This window comes from Passer domesticus, chromosome Z, assembly GCF_036417665.1.
Source record: "Passer domesticus isolate bPasDom1 chromosome Z, bPasDom1.hap1, whole genome shotgun sequence".
Classification (NCBI taxonomy): Eukaryota; Metazoa; Chordata; class Aves; order Passeriformes; family Passeridae; genus Passer; species Passer domesticus.
The window spans coordinates 26,454,733-26,469,792 of record NC_087512.1 but is presented as its reverse complement, the minus strand read 5'-3'; the positions used below and the strand labels follow the sequence as shown (position 1 = coordinate 26,469,792).

The following is a 15,060-nucleotide window of genomic DNA, read 5'->3' as shown; positions in this document are numbered from 1 at the left end:
TGTGTGTGTTCAAATCACATCTGGCTGAGCGGGAAAATGTACCGTGGTCTCTCGTTTTTGAAGTAGCACATCATCCACAGATTTTGGGAAGCCTTAACTGTGCTTATTTTGATGTTCCTCCATAGAAGAAGGTCTCAGATCCAGGCAGACCCAGTTGTTTGATGAGTAGTGTTTGACTGGGCTTTGAAACAGTTTCAGTCAGATCTTCTGGGCTCTGTTAGTTAAGGCCAGGTTACATGGTGCTTTGAGAAACTTCCTCTAGTGGAAGCTGTCCCTGTCCATGGCAGGGTCTTTGGAGTAGGTGGTCTTGGAAGCTTAATTCCAATCCAGGCCTTTCTGTGGTTCCATGTTGCTTGTGGTTCCATGTTGCTTATGGTTCCATTTAGCAAAGCAATCTGCAAACACTTGAGTTGGATTCAGTGGCATAAAAGTTGCACATGCTCAAAAACTTTGAAACATCTGTGCTATCTCGTGTCATAGATGTGTGAATGCTATAGATCACATTAGTGTTAGTAACTAAAATGTAGCAATGGTCATCCTTTCCAAAGACTGAAATTAGAAACACTTTGTGGACCTTGGAGGAAAAATACACCCCGTGATTCATTACTTTTCTCTGTGTCCCTGGATCCTACAGCAGATCCTGTGCCCAGATGGACATATATTTTCCTATAATCTGAAATGGGAAGACCAAGAAAAAATTTTAAAGACTGAAACCTGTGGAGAAAATTGTTGCATAGGTGGGATAGCAGGTCACATATTGGCTAGCCCCAGTAAGATGAAGTTTAAAAAAAAATGGTGTGACATTTTATATGTGTGTTCCACAAATACTTAGGTACACATTATGTAAATGTTTAGTGATATTCTGGTATAAAGAATTCTCCCTGTGTCTTGTTACTTTTGTTAGAACTGCAATAAAAATAGTTTTCAGATACTACATTCAGGTGTGCTTGCTGTTAAATTGCTGCAGTCTGTGCCCTGAAGCTCCCTTTTACTCTGATGCCTGGAATTTCTTTCATTTATTGAAGGAAGCATGGCTTTTTCTGGGATTTGACTGTCTGGAAGTTTTGTTCCACTTGAAATGGAAAGGTAAAAAGTCTGCATGGGTTGCCACCAAATACTCAATATCAAATACTCAGATAAAAAACTGTCTCATCAGTGGAGATGCTACAGTGATTTTTCCTTCTGTAGTGGTAGGGAAAGTTCCTCAAGTTCCTTGCAATTCTGGCTCTATATGATATTTGGTCCAACATTTTCAAAAGAGGTTAATAACTTTTCCCCCATTGCCTCCAGAGAAGACATTCAGCTTTGTAGAAGGCAACTCTTCTGTTAGAATGTCCAGAGAGGATTAATTTGGCTGAGACACGGCAGCGGTCTTCAATTATGTAAAAGGAAGCTGTGAAGGGAAAGAAATGGATATTTCAATGACATTCCTTAAATCACTGGAAACCTAACATATTTTAGCTGATTTTTCTGAAATCTGTAGAGCAATGGTCCCTAAACACTTGACCCTTGTGGAGGAACCCTTGTGTTTAACTTCATACCAAAATCTCAGTGTAAGAAACTGGTTGAGTAGCACTTGAGAATATTTTCTTTATTGCCTTTAAATTGCAGAGACCTTTTGTTTGAGAATGTGTGTATTAAGGCAAATAAATCCTTCCTTGAAGACAGGCCAGGGAATGGTGTGAATGATGATTCAGCATCTAGTGACTAAGTCATGGTTATGTACTCTTTTATTGAACTTGACGATTATGTGCTAAAAAGTGGAGAGGAGAGGAAGGATTGGCACATGAAGTCACCTTTTGAGAAGAGAGAAGCAGGAATTATCCAGCATATTCTGTGTATGTGTGTGTTATTTTATAGCTTATAAATTATATGGATTCTTACTGCCCTGATAAGCATCCTGCCTTGAGAAATCATATTACTTTTTAAAATATTTTTTAATTTTTTAGTTTAGATACTTAGCTGTGCTGCTGGATGTTTTGTATTGCTGAGGCAAGGCAAATTGCAGGAAGATTGCTTTTTAGCTATCTTCTCCCCTGGGACATTTACTGGTGCTGAATGCTATATTACATACAAAAAAAGGAAAAATAATAATTAATTAACAGCTGGAATGATCTTAATTTCAGCTGTTTTCTTTTATGGAAGACATTAGGTAGCATTTAGCTATTCTTTAGCTCTACATATGCAATTAAGTATGTAACTGCTGTTTTCAGTGAAAGACCTAACGTCTTCTGCCAAAACAATTTTGTAGGTCTGAACCTGAGTTATTTCTGCATATGATAGATAATAAGTGTCTTTTGGTGCTTACCAGCAAGTAGAATGCTGGGGGTTGTTACTGATGATTTTGATCTGCTTGCTGTGTTTTTTTTAAAGGGCCTGAAAAAAGAGAAACTCTTCTCCACCTTGTGATGAAGCTGGGCTTGGTTAAGCTTTCCCTGCTCCTGGCAGCCCAGCCTGGAGGGTCATCAGCATTAGCATTACCTAATGGGGATGGAGCAACACCATTAGATTTGGCTTTACAGAATGGACATTCCAAACTTGTTGAGATCTTTGCAAAGTGTGTATAATGGTTTGTTCTTTTCTGTGAAAATGTCTTGTCATTTAAGGGATGTGGGGAGTACTGTTGTTTATCTGGAGAGAATTCCCTATTTTATGCTGCTGATTTTTGTCAGCATTATGATTTTAAATGGCAAATTCACATTTACAATTGTGGGAAGCTTATTATTTGTGGCCTTCATTATATTTGAAGTAAATTAATAATCAGTTAAATGATAGAGGACCAGATGCACCATCAGGTATCTCTCTCAGCACTGTATCAGCTGCATCCTGATGCACTAAAAACAAGTAAAGACATTCCTTAAAATATATATATAGAGATATTTATATATGAACAGAGCCATAGGACTTCTGACTTCCACAAAACCTCAGCAGACTTTGTGACCCCTCTAAAGCTCAAGTTTGAACAAACAAATAAGGGAGAATCAGCAACAAAGACAATGCTGCAGTTATGATTCTGTTTGGCTGGAGAGCTGCCACACTGACAAATTACTTAAAGGACACGTGCTTTGTGGCACCTTTCAGCTGTCTGGAGCTCAGTCTGTACAGTCCTGAGGAGCTGCATGGGTGTAAGTATGTGTCTGGGGATACCAAATGGTAAGCTTCAGACACCCCTTCTTACTCTTGGCTTTTCTTTGCAGATAGAAATACGCAAGAATTGGGATGCATTTTTATTTTGGTATGTGGTTCTTTGAGTTTTGGTTCCATGCAGCCTGTAGTTTATGTGAGACTTATCTGTACGTCAGCTTAAAAAAAAATACAGCATGGGTACAGCATGTTATGTTATGACTGCTATGTCCAAACAATACTGTATTCCCATGAGATACTTTCTGTTTTTCACTCTTGTGGGATAACAAATCTGCTAGCTGCCAGTTGTGTCCTACTGCTATATATGGCAACATTGACAGGAAAAGGTAGTATTGCTCAGCAGTAAGGAGAAATACGTATTGTCACAGCTTGTTCACTCTGGCTTCTTTAAGTACTGAGTAACTGTCTAGAGGCAACGTTGTTTTTTCCCAGTTGATAGCTAGAAGCAGCTCTGTGTTGGTAGGGCTGAAAAGAGTCATTGGTACGTTTTTGTTTGCCCAGCTGTGTTTTCAGTGGATGTTTCAGGTTTTCTGGCTGGTTTTTGTGGCGGGTGTGTTGGGTCCTGACGGGTTGTGCTGAAGGCGAGCTGTAAGCTCACTGTAGCAGAGCTTTCATTCTCCCTGTGCAGAGAGCATCTGCTGTGGCTAAAAGAGTGTGTCATTTCAGCTTCCAGGGCAGTCAGTCGCTTGACGTTTCAAGAGCAGAGATCAGCGAGGGTGCCTGCATACAGTTTGTTCATTCATCTGGAGCTCTGGCACTGACATTCAGTCACACTGCACAGCGTTTGCTGGAGTCAGACATCAAGCTCTTCAGAAAATACTTCTGGGACAGACCTCTTCTTTACCAGGTACCACAGATTTTCTTCACGATTTCCAGCTGTAGACTTTTCAGGCTGGATTTGTTTTCATTGAGTAGCCTTTTAATTTAAGCTGCTATGTCACTGACCACCAGTGTAATTTCGTGGTTTCTGTTGCGGGTTTCTACTTTGTGTAGGTGTACCACATTGTATGTCTGAAGCTGGAGCATAAGAGGTGTTGAGAACTTTGTAAAAGCCTCTTTTGCCTCCCAAGTTGTTCTTTAATCATGGTAGACTCTAAAGGGAGTATCTTTCCCTGAAATCTCTGTGGCTTAATTGCATTGCCATTGTATTCATGTTTGTACTTTGAAGTATATAATGTAATTCCATTCTTTTGGTAGTGTAATGCCTGGGAGCCTTTATCAAGAACCAGCCTTGGTCTATTATTTACAGCAGAAATACAGAGTACAGACTTTTGCCACAGAGCTTAGTTTAGTTTTTCTTATTTTAATGTAAAATGTCTGAAGCACCATTGTCATATCCTTCAGGACATCTCTTGATTCAATAAAATAAAGAGAATGCTTGAATGTATAAGTTCTTTAATAGCAATGCAGATGGTTACCTGTATTTTTAGATTGAGACTGCACAGCATACATAAAACTAGTGAGCTAAAAACACACTAAAAGTTGGCTTTTTTTCTGGTCTTGAAATTGATATTTTCTTTTCCATTCTTAGCTTTGGGTTTCCTCATTTGTGCACTGATTTTTCATGTGTTGCCTTTATTTCATACTGCATTTTTTTAAACTTAGAAAATTATTTTTATATTGTGTTTAATATAGAAACTTAAGGTGCAACATACTGTATAGTCCTTATGCATAATCTTACCTAACTACATTCTTGAGATTTTAATTTGTTTCAATACAAAAAAGTTACTCTCTGTAGTTTGCAGAATCCCTGCAATTTGTGTGTGGCTTTTCCATTAACAATAATGAACTCAAAAGGAAAACCAAGAATATAATCAAGAATGCATTGTTGCATTTTCTTGCACTCACAAAGTCCTTGCTTTTCATTCAGTCTTTGAAATGGAAAAAGAAAGTGTGGCATGTTAGGTATTCTCAAAGACAAAGACTCTGAAAAGCTAGAAAATTCTGCACTTGATATTTTCAGGAAAAAGCCTACTGCCCTGGATTTGTTGGTTCCCCTTTTGCCATTCCTCTAGTTGCAGCAGTCTAGGTTCTGTTGTGGGGACCTTATTCCCCTCCTGCTCAGCATCAGTGTTGCAGCACTTTCAGTCAAGCAGGAATAGACCAGAATAATTGGGAAGATCACATCGTTTATTTAGTTAATTTCCTATACACAAACTGTTGTTTTCAGACTATGTATTATATCCAAAAGGAAAGGTAAAATTAATTTTCCCTCTGTTGCAAACAAGAATTTTGAGTTCTTCAGTTGTATCCAAAGCACTGGGAGGCAATTATAAATTTTTGGTAGATATTAGAGATTTCACAGTACGTAGTCTTTTTAAAATAGAAGTAGAATTTACTGCTGTCCTGCAGTATTAATTTCATCTACAGAAGGCTGAGGCTGTACCTCTGATGTCTTGAGACTGTATAAATGACCACATTGCTACTTCATGCCTGAGTCAGAAAGCAATGAACTGAAGAAAGGGAGCTTTGTCTCAGTTATGGTGGCAGTAGTTTTGGATTTGTGTGAGATGATTGCCTCAGACAGCAGCACATCTATTCATGCAAGAAAAGCATGAATTTTTCCGAAGTATATTCTTCACTCTCTGCTGTGTCCGTTCTTTTAGTTCCTGTTCGATTCCTTAGAAGCCTGAGGAAGTAATGGAAAAGTTAAAACAAGCTGTCAGGAAGCTCAAGTCACTTGTATGGGAGCCATGCCTTCATCCAGCAGTTCAAAAAGTGGGAACCCTGTGGCCACTCTAGGCAACGGAGACGGGGGAGATAGTTGAAATTGGTGAAAAAGAATGTGGGGTTGCTTAAATTCTGTGTGACCTTCTTGGGGCAGAGATTGCTATGTGGTAATGGTGTCCACCAGTGGGATGATGTTGTTGGTTCATTGTGCTCCTCCAGTGGAGACCTAGACAGCAGGAGGAGGTGATCCATGAGGCAGCCTGAGCTGCTGCAGGCAGCACAGCCACTGCAGGACAGAGGTCCTCTGTGAGACGAAGAGAGATCTGGGGACTGATGGACACATTTGAAATGTGTCAGAGTAATGAAAGAAACCAGAAAGAGCAAGCCAGGATAATCATCCAAAATGACTAAGATAGTTTATGCTAATTTAAGTAATTTTTTTGCCTGGTGGTAGACAGATTTAATAGTTTCCTGACTTTCTTTTGACTTTTTCTGCCTGACAGGTGTTCAAGTGGGGAACTGCCAAACACAGCAAGAGATGAGCAGAGAAAAATACAACTTGTCCCACTGAGGTGGGGCTTCATGGCTTTCAAATTAGAAATTAGTTTGGCTGCAGTATTCAGTCCAGGGTCATCCCTGGCTTTTTCTTTTGTGTTCAGGTTACCATGTTTTTTCTCTGTTTGCAGCTCTTGGTAGTTGGCAAATACACAGGCAGTCTACTAGAGGGAAAGATTAGAAGCAAGCAGAGTAGTAGATGAAAGGACGCAAAAGAATCCATTCTTTCTTCCTCCCACTTTGTTTTTCATTTCAGAGAGTAATTTCTAAAATAGGAGACTGTATCCCAGCCCCCTCTTCCTTTTGAGCAGGAGTGATGTAGTTGGTGTGTATCTGAGTGAGGGAGCAGCCTGTCCAGGGGCTACAGACATGGGGAGTGGAGTGCCTTCTAGCTTCCAGACTGGACCTATCACATAGTTAGTGTTTAGTCCTAGTTTATTCTCTTTGTATTTCCTATCCATCAAAATTGTTTGCTTTACAGGGGCACTTTTAATGTAAACTAGAATTCTGAATGGAGCTGTTGTGTAAAGCTGTTGTGCTGCTTTTCTCATAGACAAGAAGGCTGTAAGCAGTGAAGTGCAAATGGTAAATCTGTTCCTTCAGATCTTCCATGTATTGTAAGCAGGAGGTGATTTCTCTCTGTAGTTAAAATATTTTATTGGTTTTCCTCTTAAGGGATTGCTGTCAGTTTCCTCTGGAAGGTAGCCAATAAAATATTCCTTGTGGAATTTCTCTCAGTCATTTTAGTATTGCTCATAACATAAGTGATTGTCAGTCTTCAATATTGTTCTTGAGTTTTCAGATAAATGGGCATCAAATACAGTTACTGTAATTTTGATTTTTTTTTTATAGAGTATTAATTCAAATGAAGTTGAGACAGTGGAAGGTCCAAAAATGCCCTGCGGTGCAATACACTCTGTAGAAGGTACAGTGTTTTTATTCCATAATGTTGCAATCTTTCAAAGTGCTAGAAAGTTGGCACATTCATACAGTATTTATTTATTCAGAAAGATCATGTTTCATATGGTTTTAGAGACGTGTTAGTACAGAACAGTGGAATAGGCAAGTCATACATTACAAGAGTTTTATAAATCATGATACTCCCTACAGAGCATTGGTTTTCCAATGTCAGACTGCAACTGTTCACAAAATATTATGACATTTACAGTGACTGGAAAAGCCTTAACTGATTCAATTTTAGGAGCTAGAAAAATGTCAGGTGGTTCCAGAAGAGGGCGGTGTTTAACTGAATGAATTCTCCTGCAAATTCCAGTAAAGCCTAGTAAGTTAATAAACATAGGAGCAAAGTAATGATTTGTACGGATAGTTCTGGGATCCAGCCTAAACTTCTTAATGTGGCAAAATCCTCATTTGTTTCCGTTAGATGTTCACTATTTTGGTGAGCAGTTTACCTCTGCAAGGATTGTGGGACTGCGCTTGCGGGTGAGAATGGTCTTTCATTACCAAAATGCTTCCCTGTGTACCTCAGAGCAAGCATGTCTCAGAGCTGAAGAGAAAATCACAAAAAAGGATCATTCTTCAGCATCAGAAGTATGAGGCTTGGAGACTTATATGTGATTCTTAGGAATGAATCAAAACTTTTTATCAGTTGTCCATTTGTTTATGTGGCTGGCATTGTATGTTTGGATAAAGCAGCAAGCTGCAAACTGAGAGCTCTGTGAGAGGCTGTCTTGCTCTTCAGCATCTGCTGGAGGCAACCTTACTTGAGGGCAGTAGAAATCTGAACACCTGCATGAACTGTGTACAGGACCAGGACCTGATGCAGGGAAAGAAAGGATGGGGACTAGTTTGAGGGGCATCAGCTTGTAACTTCAAGTGAATGGGTAAGATAGGGACACAGTCATGAATTTAAATGTGTGTGCTGCCATTGCTAGTGCTGAAAAAATACCTTTATACCCAGCTTTTCTGTTCATCTTCAGGCAACAAATATTCTGCCATTAGAAGTTAAATTTGCAGAGAAATAATAAGCAGTTGTTAGCAGTTACAAGCTACATTTCTGTTATTGTAAATGCAAGTGAGAATTCATTACACAGGTTTTGTGAAGGACCTTGGTGATACAGTGTGAAAATGTGTTTACTCTGGGTGTTCACCTGAGTACTATACTCTGATCAGGGTGGTCTTTATGCTGCTCCTTGGGGATAGAAAGTGAATGGCCTTCATTGGCAGTACTATATGTGGCAGTCACTTGGCCACTGTGTCTTGTAGGTGATGATTATCTCCATATTTTTCACAAAAGCAGCTTTAACTTGGTCTGACTTGCACAAGCAGAATGCAAACATCAGTGGGTATTCATAGCCCAGAGAGAGAACGAGAGAGTCTCAGGACATCTACTCTCATTTTGGATTCTGGTAAGCAGCAGAGATTTTTAGCATAGGCACACCTAGCTATATGTGTTTTCAGTGGAAGCTGTATACTTTCATGCCTTCATGCATCAGAGTTACTTTGCACATGTTTTTTTAAAAAAATGAATTCATTTCAGCACCTGGAAAAGCAGGTTTGTAAGTATTGTAAGTACATTTTGTAAGTTTTCAGGACCAACACAAACAGATTGTAGTAAACGTGTTGCATGTTCTATGCTCTGTGATATCTACTTGTAGACGTGAGAAGTCTATAGCCACTGTTTGTACAGTGTTAGTAAAAAATGCTTTTTCATCTTCTGATATTTTAATATTTAATCGGTTACCATATGTCTGCAAGGCAGACTGTTTTCTAGCCACCAAGTAAAAAAAATTAAAAATCACTGAATGGTGGTGACTGGTGACTAGTGGCTTACCTTAAAATTTCCATTTGCCAGCATTCAGGAGATCAGAAGAACTTTGTTCCAGATTGAGTTAAAATTGTTGCTGCTGGAAGCAAAAATTATATGAAATTATTGTGGTTTTTTACTACATTCTGAGTTGCATTCACTGAATGCCTTTATAAACTGTCTACTAAGTTCGGGACTTTATTTTGGCACACTCATATCACGAAAGCATCCCACTCAGATTTTAAAACTGCTACCATTCCCAGAAGTAGTAGCTACTCACTCCTGAAGTCAAGATCAACAGGCCTTTAAAACCCCATGCTATCAGAACCCATGAGCTGTCAATGGGAGCAGGCTGGTATAGCCAACCTCCTCCATTTCTTGTGAAATGCCATCATATGAAAGCAGTGGGTCAGTGTAAGGTGGTGCTGCTAGCTTGATCTCCTATAGCAACTTAAATTCAAATATATGGAGTGATACATTATCCTGACAGGATGCAGAACAAAAAGTGAAATAGGTGGTATTTTAGCTAATTTTATATTTGTGCTTTTCTTTCTCTTTTCTGACTTTGAAATTCTGTGTCCATGAGTTTACTGAACACTGTTACCTGGAAAATAAGCCAATTGTTGCTACAGTATATATTGTCTAGAGAAAATGGCTTTTTATAACTCACAATTGTTAAACTGAATAATAATAATGACAAGTGCATTATTGTAAAAAAATATTTTCATGGAAGCTTTAAAGGAGGTGTCTGTACTTACAGAAATAGTCTGTTCCTACTAGCTGAAAGGGGGTGTCTGGAATATTTAGTTTGACAGCACCAGGGCTTGTGTACTCTGTGGTTGTGCTGTATTAGAATGCTGCAGGAGTTTAATTAAAGAGGGTGGATTAATTAAAAAATGAATGAATGCTTGTGGTACTGATCAGCATGGACCCAGTCCTAACTCCTGCCAGAGTCCAGGGGCCCTGCTGAGATCAGGGACAACAGGTTGCAAGGGGCACATAACTGCATCCCAGAACTTCATGTCCAAGAGACCTGCTGGTCAGTTTGTGTGATTTAGGTGACGGGCAGCTGTCTTCGAATTGTTTTTCCTAAGATGTATGGATAGAACTGTTTGGTTTTTTTTTTAAATCTTGAGTGTATCCTTTGTTCAGTGCCAGTAAAGGTCCCCAAACTCCATATACAAGGCACCCTATGCTGCCTGCTGAAGCATACTTAGTTTAACTGTTTACTGGAGCTGGAGAAATGAAGAGGCTATCTGAGAACAGATATGAACCTAGAACTGAAAGATTCAGTATAGAATGAAGCATATTTACCATGATGACTGTCTATATGATTTCAGTTTCATTTTATTTTAAAATATGTTTGCTAAACAATAATGTTACTGGAAGCATGAATGATGCTTGTGTTAATTTACATTCCTGTATCCAAATTATTCTTCTTTGCTGTTTCACAATAGTCCTTCAGGCAGCATTTGGGCAAAACTTGAAAAGCGTGGGAGGTGTTTTTTTTTGGTGTTGCTGTCTCCTTCTTCACTTTGGAGGAAATATAATCCCTTAGAAGAAAATATAAACCAAAACCCAAACAAACGAAAAAAAGAGTGACAGTGAAGTGATTTTTTTACTTTTTGGGTTAAAACCACAAAGTCTAATTTCAGAAAATGCATGACATCCCTGCAGAAGAAAAGCGGAGTTCAGCTGCTCTGTGGCATTGGTGTGAGGCATAGTCCTTGAGCTGTTGATTTTCTGAGTGTGTGGGGGTTAATCAGCCCAAACATAATTGTGACAATAACATAGCACTTGTTGTGCATCCAGCTTGCATGCTGCCCACGGGATCACTGCTGCGGGGAGATGCATGGGCTGCCCATGTCCATTGTTCTGGTTTGCCTGCATGCTTCTTGTGTCCCCTTTCCTATCTGAAAAAGGAGAGGGACCAGCAGCAGAAAACAAAGCAGACCCAGAATTTCCTTCTTATTAAAGGCAGCAGTCTTTGCTCTTGCAGGTCCTGTGAGCTTGGCTTCTGATGAGTTGTCCCAGGATGATATGAAGGTACAGATTTCTCTTTTTATCAATAGCTTTATTTAGACTGAGAAGCAGCAACCTCTGCATGCCTCTCTGAGCTAAGAAATAAATTCTAGCCTGCCAGGCAACACTTCCTGCTATTTCTATGCTGCAGGAATAGTTATGTGTGTAGATGATAATTATTTGAAAGAATCTGTTGTGTAGCTGTGGGTTGGAAAGCTGAGTTGCAGAAGCAAGCTCTGCTTTTGGACCAGAAAACTCCTGTATTTATGGTGAAGTTTAGTGCCTTTAGGGAGCTTGCAGCTGCTAGTTTGGAGTCAGCACCAGACCTACGTCTAGCATAAGTTTCATCCTTCAGACAGCATAGTTCATTACATCTGAGGAGTTAGTCTCTGAAGGAGACCTTGCAGGTAGCTGTGAGTCCTTAAGAGGATGTAAATGGGAATAATACTTGATGCAAAAAAATACTGCAAGTTCTCATTATCATCTACTTGGAGGTATCTAAACAGCTTTGGGGAGAGACCAAAATATGTGAGAAGTGTCATTACAACTGTATTTCTATCAGTTGTATTTGATCTCTAGTCTTATATTCTGCTTTTTATTTATAAGTATTTGTTTACAAAACTGGAAAAATCTTTGTCTAGGTATTTCTTAAAGACCTTTAAAACAGGAGCTTGATTAGTGGGTATGAAGCTAAAATAGTAATTTAGATTGAGAGAAACAAAATCTGGTCAAACCAGCTAAATCTGCGATATCAATACCAGTGATTACTGTTTGCTTTGGGTTCTTTTAATAATACTTAACTGCAGTGGAATATTCCTGAGCTGACATGTTAGGTAATTTTTATAAATCTGGCTTTAGGCTTTTTTTGTTTGGTTGCTTGGGGGTTTTAATTTTTATTGCCACCCGTGAGGAAGATTGACCATTTGTTTGGAACTCACATGTTGGTATTGTAATCTGTGACATTTCAGAATTAAATCTGCAGTATACACACATTTTAGAGTCTATGCTAAAAGTATCTGTAGGAGCAGAGTGTTGCAGCTCACAAGTCTTGCTGGGGGCAAAAGATTCTGGTCCCATACTGATTGTCTCTTGTTTTGATCTAGCAGAAAGTCTATAATGAATCTATAATGAATGAACTGATATGTGACATTTCTGCAGGTGTGAAGAGCTCAGACATTAGAAATATTTCTAATCTTAGAAAATATTTCTGTTTTCTCCATAGCACTGTATATTGGCTTGTCAGAGCAAAATTAAACTTTGTAAGAGGCTGAAAATTGAAGTTGGCATGGGAAGTAAGATAAGATTTGGTCTCTTTGATTATGGTTAGGATTTGAGTCAGTAGAGTTCATTTGCATATGCAGGTAGCATGCTGTATCAATTGCATTTATGAGAATGGCTAAAATGAAGTGGCTGCTGCTTGATAGTGTTTGAAATTAATTCTGAAAGCATATAGCACAGTTTGCAACTAAGCGTAAACACAGTACAGTGTTTGTCTTCAGAGATATAGCTCAATTTTTCTGTTTCTGGCCTTTCCGAGACTCTGGGGTTCCTTCTAAAGAAAATGAAGATCATGTCTTGTTGGCCGTAGGTAAGAAAGAATTAAAAATTTTTATTTCCCAAGAGCTGCTGATAGGTATTGTCTTGTCAGGTACGCACAAGACAGTTTCTTTTAAAGAGGTGAAGAGTAACTTGCTGAAAGATCAGCCAGTTGTATCTGTGTCAAAGAGGGAACCTCTTTTGTCTCAGGCATACATAGATGGTGTATCAAACAGTACTGTGATAACAGGACTTTTCAGTAATTTGTTAGGTGTTGTAGGAACAACCACCTTGAAAATAATATCCGATAGAGCAAACATATGTGACTGAAGCTATATATGTGACTGAAGGTGAAATAAGGTCTGTAGAAATGTTTAAATGACACAGTGAGTTGTGGGCCTGGTAAGATAATATAGCCAGCTGTGCTAGAAAGCACATTTAGAGACTGAAACTCCACTGGAAAGGTGTTTTGAAGCTTTGTGGAAAGCTACAAGAGCCATATACAAATGTGGGCTTGTGGAAAGCACAGCAAGTTGGAAAATATAATGTTTAACTAAGCTCTGCAAGTGGGAGCTTCTATGCCAGTCAGAGACTGCCAATCTGACATCACTGGCCTGTGGTCCAGTGCTGAACTCAGAAAGAGCAGCCCAAATGGAAGCATTCTCTATGCAGATTTTGGTGCTGCAAAGTGAAGATCCACTTTGTGTGTGCTGAAAGGAAGGGGATAGTTGTGCATACATAGGGGGGACATATGTTAGAGGGAAATAAGCTGACATAAACTCAGAGACAGTTCTAAGATAAGAAGCTGGCAGATTATTTTATTACCTCTCAATAAATCAGCATCTAGTTATCTATTGTTATAGTTACTGTTATGCCAAATACCTGTATTTCAACTATTTGATGATGATTTTCTCACTGTCCCATACAGGGAATATGAGAGCATCAAGAGGTACTTGGGACTAGTAGCAAAAAGTCTAATATTCACAGTCATTCTAGCTTTAATGCTTTTGAGAATAGGACACTGTACCACTCTTTGCCTTGCTCAAAAATGCAAGGTATGTGCAATGTTAGTGCCCATGTGTTCAAATCTGTTTTGTCAAGCAAGACCAAAGTATTGGACTGTGTCTGAGTGTAGGAGTGTGTGGAGCCACTGGGGAGTGATTATGGTTTGTTAATATGAAAGCCACATTTGCTCTGGTCTTTGCTCCAGTTACACCATCTGGACAGAACATAAAGTATTTTAGAAGCTGACAAAGTATAAGTTCTCCACCCTGAAATGATAGCTGATATTTCTTTTTCTTACTCCTGAAATGCTTTTTCCTTCTAAGGCATCATTGGCACAGAATTGCTTGTGACAGCTGAAACAGAGGCCAGGCCCTCTGGCTTCAGACCTGCTCATTTTCTGATGCTTGGTTGGGCAGATGCATCAGATCCTGAGTCCTCTTGGAGGAACAAGCAAGTGACTTTGGCCGTGGTTCGTACTGTTAGGAGTGGTAGTGCAGATTTTTAGAGGAGCTAAGAGGGTAAAAAGAGTGGTGAATTTGAGTATGATTTGGACAAGTTTTAGGTGCTTAAAATTTGATTTAAATAAATTTTCTTAGGCATCTTATTTGCATATAAAGTAAAATTATAATGTGTAGATGTACATATATGTGTTCATACCTGTGTGTACGTGAAGTGTGTCCTGAGCACAGGATTATCATGTATTAAACTAAGAAAAATTCCTTGTTGTAACACCGATATGAGAAAGAAGCAATCCTCTATCGCCCCCTATATCTTAATTACTTTTGAGTACGTTTAAGAAGTTGACTTGTTTGTGTAAAAACTGCAGTGAAATCAGGTCTACTCATTTTAGAAGTCTCTATAACTGAGAGTTTGACTGCCCTGTGTAAGGACTGGAGCATGGACTTGCTGCTGGCCATACTGTAGGCTGTCCTTGCCCATCTCTGGGGTGTGCTCTCAAGCTGGCCAAAGAACTCATCACAAAGACATCCAATAGGATTGTGCCATTGACCTCAGCAGGGCCTGAAAGGCTTCCAGTGACCAACGTGTATGAGATCTGATGCGGCTGAATTGCAGGCTAGGGAATGAGTGGGCTGTTGGGTGTGCAATAAAAAGTGAAGTGGAGAGGCATGAAGAAGGATGGAAATAATTTGGTGACAGACAGAAATTTTTAAGTTAACCGAAGCTGTGTTTACTGGTTTATTTAAACGTAAAAATCAGCATATGTTCTAACCTGACTCATTTAACCATATTGCTAAATATCATAGTTTTCTTAGCCTGAATTGTTTCAAACTATTCTGAAAAAAAAAAAAAGTTTGCTTGGCAGTGCTGTTAAATGGTAGTGGTTTTGGCAGGAAAAGCAC

The 15,060-nt window shown here is 39.1% G+C and overlaps 1 protein-coding gene across 21 annotated transcripts in view; it reads left to right on the top strand.

Annotated features, from left to right (window-relative positions):
* ARHGEF28 (Rho guanine nucleotide exchange factor 28) overlaps positions 1-15,060 on the top strand; it is a 119,586-nt gene that overhangs the window by 31,298 nt on the left and 73,228 nt on the right. For 7 of the 21 annotated variants that reach the window (XM_064403159.1, XM_064403161.1, XM_064403158.1 and 4 more), the window contains exons 1-3: positions 3,118-3,235; positions 3,811-3,991; positions 7,222-7,294. The exons of 1 other annotated variant lie outside the window; for it this stretch is intronic. In XM_064403159.1, the coding sequence (XP_064259229.1) occupies positions 3,120-3,235; positions 3,811-3,991; positions 7,222-7,294 (370 nt within the window). In that variant the 5' untranslated portion in view covers positions 3,118-3,119. 13 more of the 21 variants (XM_064403177.1, XM_064403171.1, XM_064403163.1 and 10 more) reach the window with 12 other exon arrangements.